Below are 14,500 nucleotides of genomic sequence, written 5' to 3' on the forward strand. Positions count from 1 at the left end.
GCATTGGACTTCTTCTGAGGTGCTCCTGGTTTCGTTGGATGGACTCAATGGAAGCAGAAGCATTGTTCAGGATGGCTAATGTGGATCTATAAAAAAAGTTAGGAACGTGAAGTATCATGAATCATGAATAAGCAGAGGAATCACTCGACGTTTTAATTAAAGTTAGCTAATGAAAGCATCGATAAAAGTGCTTTTCTTGACTAAATTCAAGTCTAGATTTGAACCACATTCGTAAAATGTGTGTGTGTGTGTAACGTGTATATGTGCAGGTATTTTTATATGTGGTACCTTAATATGTGCGCACTTCAGTGTCAAACAGTCTTCTCAGAAACACGTCAAAAACTTTATGACCTGCCGCTACCTCTGCGGTCGTAACTGCAACACCAAGTGGACTGTATCTGTGTGTATGGAGTATCACGTTAGCACTTCAACATTTGACCTGCTGCGCAGGGGAAATAAACATTAATGACTTGCTCTTTCCACATGTAATTGGAGGTACTAATCAACCCAAAAACACTCCACCCCAAATAGATATTAACTATTAGTCTGCAAACGAAGAAAAAAATACTGATGTAATTTTGTTCAGTACACCGTCTTCAGTCACCAATAGAAATACCTGCACTCATTATAATTACACCCTGTACATAATCTATTTCTTTTGATTTTGATAATTTCGCAGTGATTTTTGTTTCTTCGTTTTTAATCCTTCCAGCCCCAAGTCAGCTCGGTACAATCAGTACATTATAAACACAGCTGCAAACGAAAAGAATAGGTAGTCTTTGAGGATCCCAAATTGTATCTTGATATGCTAAAAACTGGCCTTCAATGTAATTTAACATTATACAAATGATAGTTTGATTCAGAGTGCTACGTAATTCTTACCACGCCGTAATAACGAAGTTCCAAGCCACCATAACAAAATAAGCTGAAGTGAAGATATACAGCTGACTGCAATTGGTGGCAGCTCAAATGAGTTTTCAGAGTCTTGCTCGCAGTATGACAAGAGTTACAGTTTGAGATGATTCGATTCTAAAACATATTATGACCTCAACACGGACTAAACTATACTAAGATGTACAAACCTAATGCTGCGTGTTTGTGATTTTTAACTTTAAAGTCAGCTAAATCATTAGATGAAGCTGTTGTTCTGCAACCTCAGGCAAATCAATGACCAGAAGGTGAGTGTATCCACCAGTTGTGGATCTGGAATTTACTAATGGGAGTCAAATTTTACACCACATTAGTATACGAAGGTAGAGGGAACCACTTCGACATGCTTTAGTGTGAGAAATAGGTGGAGCAACGTTCCTTGCAGAAAAATATCATATACATTCATGACTGAAATAACTTTTTATCATTCCAGCGTATAAAATGCACGTTGTCCGTGATGAACCGTCTTACCTAGAACATAGCTCTGGTCTATCTGGTGTGAGAAACCACCCCACAAATGCTTCGCAAAGCATGTTTGCCGGGAACAACACACACACACACACACACACACACACACACACACACACACACACACACACACACACACAAAGTTTACTTTTTAGAATATTCTTCCGAACTTGACAAGAAAGAACAGTCAACGGTATGGGCTTGATCGTTGTAGGTTGTTGGAGTGCGAACGATGTAAAATATACGCATTCATTCTTCGAAATCCTGAACCCCTACGTTATGTGTGCTTTTAATGTGGTGTATCATAAAACAGAGATTTCAGTGAGGTTTAGTTAGGATGGGGAAATTAGTTAGTAGTTTACTTTAGAGAACTAGCCATAACGAAACAGCGGTTTTTTATTTATTTTAATGGATGCTAAATTAAAATACCTACAGGCAGAAGTAAGCAAAGTAATTTATCTTCCCAGTTAATGTTTCTACCTACATCCACCTTACGCAGAAGTATTCTGTACAGAAAATAAAGCAGAAAACGGCTAATGTGAAGCTACTAAGTCTGAGTGACATGTCTCGAAACGCTACATAAACATAGGGCAGTAACTGGCTTCGGAGATTTTATGTGCTTATTTCATGGGAAATTTACTATCCGTTGACACTGGAAACAAAATCTATAAGATAGTCCATTTTCCAAGGAATATTTTATGTTGAGATCACTTCGCAGAATATCGTAGTGCTCATTTTATTTTGTCACTTAATGCCACCTTGTATCCACAAAACACTTGCTAGGTTCCTGTATAACATTAACTTTGATGGCTTCACTTTCTGAAAATAGTTTTATTTATACATTTCTGTGGCGTAAGTTCTCCACTAAGGACGCAGCCTTGTTTGCACACAGATACACGTATCCTTCATTGCGCGTGTCATCGAACCTCCAATCTAGTATGTCAAAGCAACTGCATCCTGAATATGGTGCGACCTGGAGCCCTTGAGAGGTGCAACTGTTACTGTAATAACATTCAGTTTTTTTGTTTCTAACCTTTATGTTTTAACAAAACACAAGGTCAGTTGTTCAGCCTTTTGATTTATTGACACAACATGAGAGATGGCTGATACGTCTTAAGACCATCAATCACATACATGGAGAAATCGTACATTAAGTTTCCACTGGGAATTATTTTCGAAACTGCCAAGAAACGATGCCACACGAAGAAATGATGCCTTATAGAACCCTGAAATAAACATATCTATACATATTATCTCACAGATTTGGGTGTACATTAAAATGCTAAAAATATGGTAGGACTGATCCTAATATTGACCAAGAATATAATCTTAGATTTAATAGTCTTATAAATAGTTTACAGTAAAATTTGATTAGTAATTGGTGTTTTGAAGTGGTCGTTATACGTTATACGAGTACATTAACAGACTGTAGTATCAGCTTTTAGTAGTCAACTGTTGACTTACATCTCTGCCACATCCTACACTCAACAGCATTTCATGCGACTTAGTCTTTGATAATTACAGTCGACTGCGGCCTCCACTGTAATGAATTCGGATGGATTTTACTGGCTATAATATGAATACCCCAGAAAATACTTAGTTTCACAGATATTGACATTCGATAGAAGAGACATTGAATATCAGTTTACACAATTAGTCTAAAAATAAGTATCATACGATAAGACTATTTTCTTAAAATTTAAAAATTGGAACACTGAGATGTGAGACAGTGATTGCATGGATGTTCCACTTTCAAACATTGAGAAACAGTTATGGTGTCGTATTTATTTGCAGCTTTCAAATGTACGGCAGAGCTAACGCTCGTCTTTGAGTTATCTGCATTACATGAGACATAACGTAGCTTAAAATAATGAAAGCAATTCCGCTTAGTGCAAGTTGCAGTGCCTTATGAAGAAGATTCAGCATTTTTTTTAATTATTATCCAGTATAAACTCATTTCTTAACGAATCAGCCTATGCTTCTTTTCAAATCATATATACGCCACAGTTGATTATCGACGAACCTCGCTAATGTTACTTTAGACAGGTAAATGAATACTGTTTGGTAATATGTGTTGCTCTAATCGCGGTTTCTCCATTATCGGAAGCTAATTTACTTGAATTGCAAGCTAATCGAAGAAGAAATATAATAATGATGAGGGACATAGTAATGCTCATATCCTTTTACACAAAAGTGTATATTTGATGGACGGGTAATTCTGTTTCTTTTTTATTCTCTAAAATTCAGAGGGAAACATCTACGAGTTTGGTAACGTTTCTTCCTGTACCATTCGGTAAATCATTCTTAGCTCCAGTATTAAGGATATGTAGACTCGAGTAGAAGCTTTTTGTGTTGCAGTATTCTAAGTATTACGATGCAGGTGAAGTAATAAGGAGCGGACAGAACCTTGAAACACAAGCGATCTCTTGGACGCTAACAGACACAGCCTATGAGCAATATGAATAAAGTAAATATATCAGTCATTATCAAGAATAAATAAAAACATTCTTACGAGGAAGATGTCATGTGAATGACATAATTCTCCACGATGAAAAGCATCTGTGTTAAACATGAGCCTGCTCCGATGCAGCTGTTTAAATATTACCTCTTATTGTCGACTTTTTCTCAAGAGTGTGGGACAACCGCTAGGAATATTGTTGTTGGGGCGTGTTACAACGAAAGGAGGTTTTTCTGTAACGCAGACTGTATAGTATCTCCCATCTTACACCGGGAGAAAAAAAGGTAGAATTTCATTTTTGGCTTCACCGACATCTGCGTGCGTGCGGGTAATTTCTTAATATAACCAAGAAGTCGCTGTCACACATCTCCGCCGATGAAAATATTTACACGTGTAGGCGCATAACGAGGACAACGATGACAGTAGCGTCTTATGTGGGGCTCACGCCGGCAGGCAGAAGACGCTGCGGTGTTTCTACTCCCGTATTGTGGATTCTGAAACATGAAAACAGGCAAGCATTCTGTACAGTTGAGCTGCTATTAAATTTTCTTAAGTAAAAAACTTATCAGCTAGCAATAAAAGAATGACAACATGTAAATCATGTTAAAGATAATGCAACTATGACCATAACAACACCTGGAAGTACACGTATTAGTTATGAGTTATTGAGAAGAAAATTGTTTACAAATGCGTTTTCGACAGAGTAATTTCGGACATTTAATTCATTACATCTAAATTATTAATATAAGAAATCGTGGTGATAGACACATTTTCTTTAAATTACACTACTGGCCATTAAAATAGCAACATCAAGAAGAAATGCAGATGATAAACGGGTATTCATTGGACAAATATATTATACTAGAACTGACATGTGATTACATTTTCACGCAATTTGGGTGCATAGATCCTGAGAAATCAGTACCGAGAACAACCACCGCTGGCCGTAATAACGGCCTTGATACGCCTGGGCATTGAGTCAAACAGAGCTTGGATGGGGTGTACAGGTACAGCTGCCTATGCAGCTTCAACACGATACCACAAGTCATCATGAATAGCGACTGGAATATTGTGACGAGCAGGTTGCTCGGCCACCATTGAGACGTTTTCAATTCATAAGCCACACATAGCATGCCGGTAAATGCCACACGACGCCTCGCTTGATGTAAGGAGCCTAAACATTGGGCGATTGAAAAGTGTTGTATGGAGTGACGAATCACGGTACGCAACGTGGCGATCCGATGGCAGGCGTGGGTGTGGCGAATGTCCGATGAACGTCACCTGCCATTGTGTGTAGTGCGATGGTGTTATGGAGTGGTAGTGCTTTTCGTGGAAGGGGCTTGAACCACTTGCCCCTTGTTGTTTTGCGTGGCACTATGACAGCAGAGACCTACATTGATGTTTTAAGCACATTCTTGCTTACCACTGTTGAATAGCAATTCGGGGATGGCGGTTGCGTCTTTCAACATGATCGAGCACCTATTCACAACGCACGACCTGTGGCGGAGTGGTTACACGACAATTGCATCCCTGTAGTGGACTGGCCTGCACAGAGTCCTGACCTGAGTCCTACAGAACACCTTTGGGATATTTTGGAACGACGGCTTCGTGCCAGGCCTCACCGACCGACATCGATAACTCTCCTCTGTGTAGCTCTCAGTGAATAATGGGTTGCCATTCCCCAAAAAACCTTCCAGCACCTGACTGAACGTATGCCTGCGAGAGTGGAAGGTGTCATCAAGGGTAGGGGGGGGGGGGGGGGGCAAGACCATACTGAATTCCAGCATTACCGATGGAGGGCGCAACGAACTTGTAAGTCGTTTTCAGCCATGTGTCGGATACTTCATATACTGTTGCGACTGATATTAATTGTATGTACGTACTTTTTTCATGAAATACGTACGATACTGATCACGAGAAGCCGCAAAATAACTATAATGCTATACAATGATTTAAGATTGATCATTAACAGGGAAGGGTGGCAGTATAGAATTTCCTGTGTCGAGTAATAAGTAAAGTGAACGTACAAAAGATTAATATCTAGTGTTGGTAGTATTGCTCGTGGCTGTGCAGCGCCGAACATTGTGTGTTGTTGCTTCTTGTGTAGAGAATTGGCGTTTTTTGTACCAAACACGTGCTGTATTTCGTGCGACGATTCATAGTTAGGCCTAGGAAACAGATAGAACAGAAAGCTAGCCAAGGCTCGTCTGTACCAGAAACAGTGCAAGACACTGAAGCAGATAACCTAACAGGACATACTAAAGATTGTTCTCAGCAAGGTTGCGTAACAATTAGTGTAGCCTACTTTTTGCTCCATCTGTAACAGAAAATACTGCGATGGAAGGCACAAGTGCTGATACACCTAAAAGTTGTAGATTGGGAAACGGGTGGGTTAGAGGACAATACGATCTGTTCGCCTATACCAGATCCTTTCGCTGAGCTCCTACATAAGTTAGAAGGAAGTGACAAAGAACGAGATCGCTTGCAAGGTGAACGCGAGAGAGAACTTGATATCGTGTTGGAAGAATAATTAGCCGAACGTGGAAAAGAACGCTATCGCTTACGAGCAGAACATGAGATAAGGCTCGGTAGGAAATTATTCGCCGAAATGAAAGATATAAAGGATGAATTTGCAGAATTATAAAGAGCAGTCAACGATGTACCAGATTGGTGCAGTCATTTTCCCCGCAGCTAGAATCTTAACAAGCCGGACGCTTGGCTGTAGAGGAAGAAGTAGCGTCACTAACTGAACGGTTTAATAATCTTGCAGTAGATGCAAACAAAAAGTCGAACAAAAATTTGCTGAGAAAGTAAAGAATAGAGAATCTGAGTTCAATAAATGGCTAAATAGCAAACGTAACATCACCGATCGGTTAGAAACTCAAGCAAAACTGCAATACAATGCCTAAAAAGCGAAATCCGAAGCAACAATGCTGGCAACAGAGGTTCCAGTTGAGTCAGAGGTCAGACGTAACAGCGCAAAAAAAAGAAAGAAACATAGCAACTCGCTCTGGCAGCAGCGCGTTACAGAATGTTTTGCCACGAATCGCAGTCCAGTAGACATACTGTAAACTGTGGTATGACATGTGAAAATACGTACGGTAATGAGAGCAGTTTTCTGTGCATATTCAAGCACCAGTGCACATGCACATCGAAAAGTCACAGCGCAATAAATAAACAACATCCATCAGTTGCGGGTGGCAGTGCCTACGATTTCTGACTTATTGCTTGAAGAAAACTTGATTAAACATAGGCAGTTTCAGCCATATACTGATGAAAAGGAATCTATTCACCTGGTTGTGTTCATTTGAGGTTTTTTAAATATATTACCTAGTGTCTGGAGTGAGAAGCATAAAATGCAGTTTATTTTGTCTCACATACAATTCAGATGCCAGAGTCTTGTGATACAAAAGAACAATTCGAAGAAGCATTTGTAGCAAAATTATGGTAAATCAGTGAGCAAGAGCGTTTACGTACAAAAATCTACAGCCCAGAATTATATAACTAAAAACATGGTTCTTTGAGGAAGTATGTTGAAAGGTACATAAATAAAATAAAAATATAGAAGAATTGTATCACCAAATTTTAATCCTGGATGGTTGATGCCAGTAGGAACCAAAATTACTTATGTTGTGTAGGTCGACAACGCATCATTTTTTAACTACGGAAAGTTGCCGCCAAGCGCTCCGATTGGCCGCTGAACTGCCATGTTGCCGGATGCTCTGGACAACGCATGATCACGAATGCTTTGCCAGCGGGAGATTGCGATGTATCCAAAGCTGCCCGCACGAATTAGCCTTCCACTCTGGGGCCTGAGGGTGAATCCGCCGGGGTGCCGACACATCCATTGTAGTTTCATGATAAGATGTACCGGGAACAAACCCGTCAACAGCTGTGAGTTCGAGTGCAGGAAGTCTGTTACAAATTGCGTTAGATCTGAAAAGTGCCTTTTTTGTGGCTTATAATTCACACCCAGTCTTCATCTTAATTCATGTATAAAATACAGCCTTGTGAACTCGGATGAATCACTTTGAAATAGCTCGTTCATCTGTCGATACGATCTGTCATTACAAGAGACGCATCATCCAATAACACTGAAAAGTTTCTGTCTATTGAAAAGAGGAGTAGGCGTAGGCGAACCTTCGACGACCAGGTCGTTGAAAAAATAGATAACATTAGGGAAGATATCGCATGTTTCCGTTTCAAAGTAACAGTGTCAGTTTCAGTCGCCACCACAGACGCGAAGATGGTTCAAATGGTTCAGATGGCTCTGAGCACTATGGGACTGAACGTCTATGGTCATCAGTCCCCTAGAACGTAGAACTACTTAAACCTAACTAACCTAAGGACATCATACACCGTAGCGGTCGCGCGGCCCCAGGCTATGGCGCCTAGAACCGCTCGGCCACTCCGGCCGACTACGTCGCTTGGTACGTACCTATGAGAGAACGCAGGAGTTCCTTTTGGCGTGCTTCTCGCGCAGCTCCTGCAGGTGCTGCAGCTGCTGGGGAGACGGGATGTGCGAGGAGGCGCTGGCGCCAGGCCCCTCGGAGATGGAGTGGCGCGCCAGCGACAGCTTGCGGCGTCGCCGCAGCGCCGGGCTCAGGTTGTACTTCACCTTGGCCTGCGCCAGCAGCTCCTTGAACACCTCCGTGATGTTCACGTCGTCTTTGGCCGACGCCTCCACGAAGCCGTTCTCCCAATCCACCGTCACCACCGACTCTGTTGTCTCCAGCTCCACCTGTTGCGCAAAAAGACAAAGGCACTGTCGTGTTTACAAAGCCAGAAAATTTAAGGTGTGCCAATAGTAGTGCGTGATTAAAAGCTGCTATATGTTCAAAGGGTTGAAAGGACGGATTGACACTAATAAGCAGCGATGAGGGGACATCCTACACAGGACTTATATGAATGGGGCAGAAGTCAGTAGAAGCGATGTACGTGTACAGACAAGCAAAGGATTAAATTTCAGGAAAATTTCATGACTGATTCCATAGAAAGAGCTTCATAAAAGTAACAAGCAAATAACAGGTTGGTCAACCTCTACACCTTATGTAAGCAGTTATTTGGCTTGTTGTTGATTAAGAGAGCTCTGGTATATCCTCCTGAGTGATATTGGGTCCAATTCGGTGCAATTGGGGCTTTAGATTGTCAAAAACACGAGCTTCTGTGAGGACCTTGTCTGTAATTTTCCGAACGTTCTCTGTGGGGAGAGACCTTATTAGCCAAGATATGGTTTGCCAACCACGAAGGCAGGCGATTGAAACTCTCGACGAATGGAGAAGGGCGTAATCTTGGTGAAATGTAAGCCGAGGTTGGATTACCGTGATGAGCAATAAAATCGTAGAATGTCGTCGACGTACTGCTGTACTGTAAGTGTGCCACCGAGGACGACCATAGAGGTCCTACTATGAAAAGAATTGGCGTCTCAGAGCATCACTCCTTGTGGCCGTATCATATGACGGGTCGTAATCAATGTGTGGTTTGTCGGTGAGTAGATGCTAGTCTGTTGGATGGGATCAGTGCAGTAAGAAGCGTGGACAGAACGGCGGAAGATAGCTATCGTGTTTGGAGGTGTCCATGACAACACCGTGCGTGAAGTTGGCAAATTTTCTGTGTCAACGACGACTGTTGAGAGCATCTGAAATGAATGGTGTAGCACTCCCAGACCTTTAACGCGGCATAAGAAAAATACTCGTAAATAGTCTGTAATCGACAGGGGCCAGAGAGAGTTCACCGCTTGTCAATGACAACCGGCTTCAACTCAGTCAGGAATTGCTACTACCTGTGAATGCAGGTCCATCTCATTCAGTTTCTGAGCAAAAATTGCGAAAGGAACAGCATGAAACTGATCTTTTCAGTCGAAACTAAACTCCACCCGATTAGACATTTTCGTGTGATACTGATTTCTTGGAGACTACAGCATCATCGGCAAACAGTGTAATGCCGCTGTCAATACCGTCAACCAAATCGTTTATGTAAATCGTAAAATGCAGCGGACCTATTACGCTGCCCAGGGGCACACCTGAAGTTACGCTTTGTTCTGTTGGAGTCATCACATTCAGGACGACATACTGCTCTCTGTCTGTTAGAAATTTTTTTGTCCAACCACATATGTCATTGGATAGGCCATAAGAGCGCACTTTTGGAGCAAGCGAAAGTGTGAAACTGAGTCGAATGCCTTTCGAAAGTCGAGAAATATGGCATTAACCTGGGAGCCGGTATCTAGAGCCTGTTGTATATCATGCACAAAGAGGGCCAGCTGTGTCTCGCATGACCGCTGCTTCCTAAAACCGTGTTGGTTTCTGCAGATGAACTTCTCAGAGTCTAGAAACGTCATTATATCTGAACACAAAAGATGTTCCATGATTCTACAACATATCGATGTCAGTGAAATTAGCAGGTAATTATGTGCATCCGAATTTCTACTCTTTTTATAGATTGCTATGACCTGGACCTTCTTCCAGTCCCGTAGAACTTTCCGCTGTTCCAATGATCTCTGATAGATGATGGATAAGAATGGTGCTATATTTGTAGCACAGCCAACATATAATCTTACAGGGATACCGTCTGGGCCAGATGCCTTCCTGGCGTCTAAGGATCTTAAGTGCTTTACAATCCCAGATACTCTAAACACTATGTCAGCCATCCTTGCGTTTGTTCGATTACCTGAAAGGGAGAATGGTGCTGCAGTTCTCTAACGTAAACGAGTTTTTGAAAGCTAGGTTTAGAATTTCGGCCTTCTGTTTAACATCATCCGTTACATTACCCGTACTGTCAGCAAGAGAAGGTATTGAATTATTTGTAGTGTTCATAGATTTTACGTACGACCAAAATTTCTTGAGGTTATTTTTAGAATCTGCAGATAAAATATTGCTTTCAATTTCGTTAAAAGAATCTCTCATTAACCTTTTGACAGCTGCTTTCATTTCGCATAATACCTGTTTGTCAGCGGGGTAGTGACTACGTTTAAAACGACTGTGCAAAATTCTGTGCTTTCTCAGCAACTTCCTAATATGTTTGTTGTACCAACAGATTTCAACTTCGAAATGCAAACAGCTGTAGGTGAAAACAATAGCTGTCTATAGACGTATGAAGAGACGTTGCCATAAAGACGTATAAATCGCGTTGTATACACGCAGAGCAACAGCACCCAGCGTGCAGGAACGGAACATGTAACTAGAAATATTGTTTATAATCCAGTTCTGAGTTAAATAAACACTACAGAGACTTTGTATTTTGCGGGCAACGTTTCTTAATTTGGATACTGCAGTTATATATTTGTACATTACGCGTATTTCTTTGTACGATTGTCTCACAGTTGCAAAGGCTTTTACGAGGAATACCTGGAAATGAAATTTTCTGATATTACGATACAAACACAATTCATTTTTGTTTTTGTTTTTAAGAGGAAATTGGCGAAATGAGTACATGGATAATGCTGGGTTTGTCAGCTAGTCAGTTAGTACAAAATGTGTTCTGGTCTTATGGTAAATCAGTAAGTGGCTATAAACAGCATATCTAGACACTTCGGGATGATGATGACATTGAAACAGAGGATGACACGCGTAAAGCTGAAATACTAAACACCTTTCTACAAAGCTGTTTCACAGAGGAAGACCGCACTGCAGTTCCTTCTCTAAATCCTCGCACAAACGAAAAAAATGGCTGACATCGAAATAAGTGCCCAAGGAATAGAAAAGCAACTGGAGTCACTCAACAGAGGAAAGTCCACTGGACCTGACGGGATACCAATTCGATTCTACACAGAGTACGCGGAAGAACTTGCCCCCCTTCTAACAGCCGTGTACCGCAAGTCTCTGGAGGAACGGAAGGTTCCAAATGATTGGAAAAGAGCACAGGTGATCCCAGTCTTCAAGAAGGGTCGTCGAGCAGATGCGCAAAACTATAGACCTATATCTCTGACGTCGATCTGTTGTAGAATTTTAGAACATGTTTTTTGCTCGAGTATCATGTCGTCTTTGGAAAACCAGAATCTACTCTGTAGGAAACAACATGGATTCCGGAAACAGCGATCGTGTGAGACCCAACTCGCTTTATTTGTTCATGAGACCCAGAAAATATCAGATACAGGCTCCCAGGTAGATGCTATTGTCCTTGACTTCCGGAAGGCGTTCGATACAGTTCCGCACTGTCGCCTGATAAACAAAGTAAGAGCCTACGGAATATATGACCAGCTGTGTGGCTGGATTGAAGAGTTTTTAGCAAACAGAACACAGCATGTAGTTATCAATGGAGAGACGTCTTCAGACGTTAAAGTAGCTTTTGGCGTGCCACAGGGGAGTGTTATGGGACCATTGCTTGTCACATTATATATAAATGACTTAGTAGATAGTGTCGAAAGTTTCATGCGGATTTTCGCGGATGATGCTGTAGTATACAGAGAAGTTGCAGCATTAGAAAATTGTAGCGAAATGCAGGAAGATTTGCAGCAGACAGGCACTTGATGCAGGGAGTGGCAACTGACCCTTAACATAGACAAATGTAATGTATTGCGAATACATAGAAAGACGGATCCTTTATTGTATGCTTATATGATAGCGGAACAAACACTGGTAACAGTTACTTCTGTTAAATATCTGGGAGTATGCGTGCGGAACGATATGAAGTGGAATGATCACATAAAATTAATTGTTGGTAAGGCGGGTACCAGGTTGAGATTAATTGGGAGAGTCCTTAGAAAATCTAGTCCATCGACAAAGGAGGTGGATTACTAAACACTCGTTCGACCTATACTTGTGTATTGCTCGTCAGTGTGGGACCCGTACCAGATCGGGTTGACGGAGGAGTTAGAGAACATCCAAAGAAGAGCGGCGCGTTTCGTCACAGGGTTATTTGGTAACCGTGATAGCGTTACGGAGATGTTTAGCAAACTCAAGTGGCAGACTCTGCAAAAGAGGCGCTCTGCATCGCGGTATAGCTTGCTCGCCAGGTTTCGAGATGGTGCGTTTCTGGATGAGGTATCGAATATATTGCTTCCCTCTACTTATACCTCCCGCGGAGATCACGAATGTAAAATTAGAGAGATTCGAGCGCGCACGGAGGCTTTCAGACAGTCGTTCTTCCCGCGAACCATACGCGACTGGAACAGAAAAGGGAGGTAATGACAGTGGCACGTAAAGTGCCCTCCTCCACACCGTTGGGTGGCTTGCGGAGTATAAATGTAGATGTAGATGAAAATGCAGGGCTATGCTACAATCCTCTATGTATACTTGTGTCTAGGATAGTTAACGTATCGCTGTTAGCACAGTACCTCCTGTCAACATGCACAGTGTTGTGAAAATATTTTCAGTACAAAGATAAAAAGAGGGAAAGGATTTGCAGTTTGTTCATAATAGTCAATATTTGCATAGTCGACATTACTAAGTTACGCGCATGAAGAGGTAGCATACTTATGACTAGGCTTTCGTATTTCTGGCCGGGACGCACCTCCCGCTGCTCCTCCGCCAGGTCAGTCTTGTTGCCGACTACGACGATGGGGGCGGGCGCGGCGCCCTTCGTCTCGAGGATCTGGTCGCGCAGCGCCCGCACCTCCTCGAAAGTGCCGGCGTCGGTGACGTCGTAGACGAGGATGAAGGCGTCCGCCGAGGAGATGGAGAGAGCGCGCATGGCGGGGAACTCGTAGGCGCCGGACGTATCGAGGATGTCGAGCGTGAGGCGCAGCCCGCCCACGCTGAACTCTCCGTGGTGCATCTCCTCCACCGTGCGCTTGTACTTGTCCGAGAAGGTGCCGTACAGGAAGCGCGAGATGATGGACGACTTGCCCACCTTGGCGGCGCCCATCACGACGACGCGGTGGCGCGCGTCTGTCGCCGGGGAGCTGCTGCCCGACGGCTCGGCGTCCACGCGGCTCGTAGACCGGCTGCACAGCGGAGCAGAGGCGTGTCACACTCAGGGTTTCGACTAAGTGGACAAGACAATTATTTTAGTACTTGTAGAGCACTAATTCTGCATTCTCCATTCAAATTGTGTTTGAGGAAACTATTCTTTTTATTTATTTATTTATTTTATTTATCCGTCTCATTTGCATTGGTTACTGGATCCGGGCTAACACTTATTTTCAAACCACACTTCCACATATTAACAGTAATTATTCATACAATATGTCTGCAAAAGGCATAGCAAAGTATATAGTGGGCAACAAATAACCCCAGTGATCCTAGCCAGTGCATCCTTTGCTACTGACTGACACAACCAATAGCAACAGACCCAATGTCTAGGATCAGTGAGGGTACTTGTTGCCCACTATATACTTTGCTGTGCCTTTTGGTACCTTATTGTATGAATAATCACGGTCAGTGTGGTTTGAAAATAGGGGAACTATCCCGTAACCGGTAACCACTACAGCTGAATTTTCTTTCTTTGAACTAAGACGGTTGAAATGGCAGAAAGTTACCCAAGTTCCTCAGTGCTGAATAGTTGTGAACCTACCATACCGTGGCAGCGTGTCTCGAATAAACAAATAATGTTTATGTGTACAATCGATAAAATAACGTTAGAGAATGGAATATTAATAAAACTCAAATGTGATGTAGACAGCTCGCTTATTACTCAACTGCACAAATCTTTCATCATTTAACGAAATTCCTCCTGTACCATTAGCCTACCCTTTTTGGTAACTTGACA

The 14,500-nt window shown here is 42.3% G+C and overlaps 1 protein-coding gene across 2 annotated transcripts in view; it reads right to left on the reverse strand.

Moving 5' to 3' along the window:
- Window positions 1-2,456: 2,456 nt before the first annotated feature.
- Window positions 2,457-14,500, reverse strand: part of LOC126358533 (GTP-binding protein drn-1-like) — a 299,819-nt gene continuing 287,775 nt past the window's right edge. For both annotated transcript variants that reach the window (XM_050007557.1, XM_050007558.1), the window contains exons 3-5: window positions 13,304-13,736; window positions 8,295-8,597; window positions 2,457-4,350 (exon numbers count right to left, since the gene is read on the reverse strand). In XM_050007557.1, the coding sequence (XP_049863514.1) occupies window positions 8,295-8,597; window positions 13,304-13,736 (736 nt within the window). In that variant the 3' untranslated portion in view covers window positions 2,457-4,350. The remainder of the gene's footprint in view (window positions 4,351-8,294; window positions 8,598-13,303; window positions 13,737-14,500) is intronic.

This window comes from Schistocerca gregaria, chromosome 1 (assembly GCF_023897955.1).
Source record: "Schistocerca gregaria isolate iqSchGreg1 chromosome 1, iqSchGreg1.2, whole genome shotgun sequence".
NCBI lineage: Eukaryota > Metazoa > Arthropoda > Insecta > Orthoptera > Acrididae > Schistocerca > Schistocerca gregaria.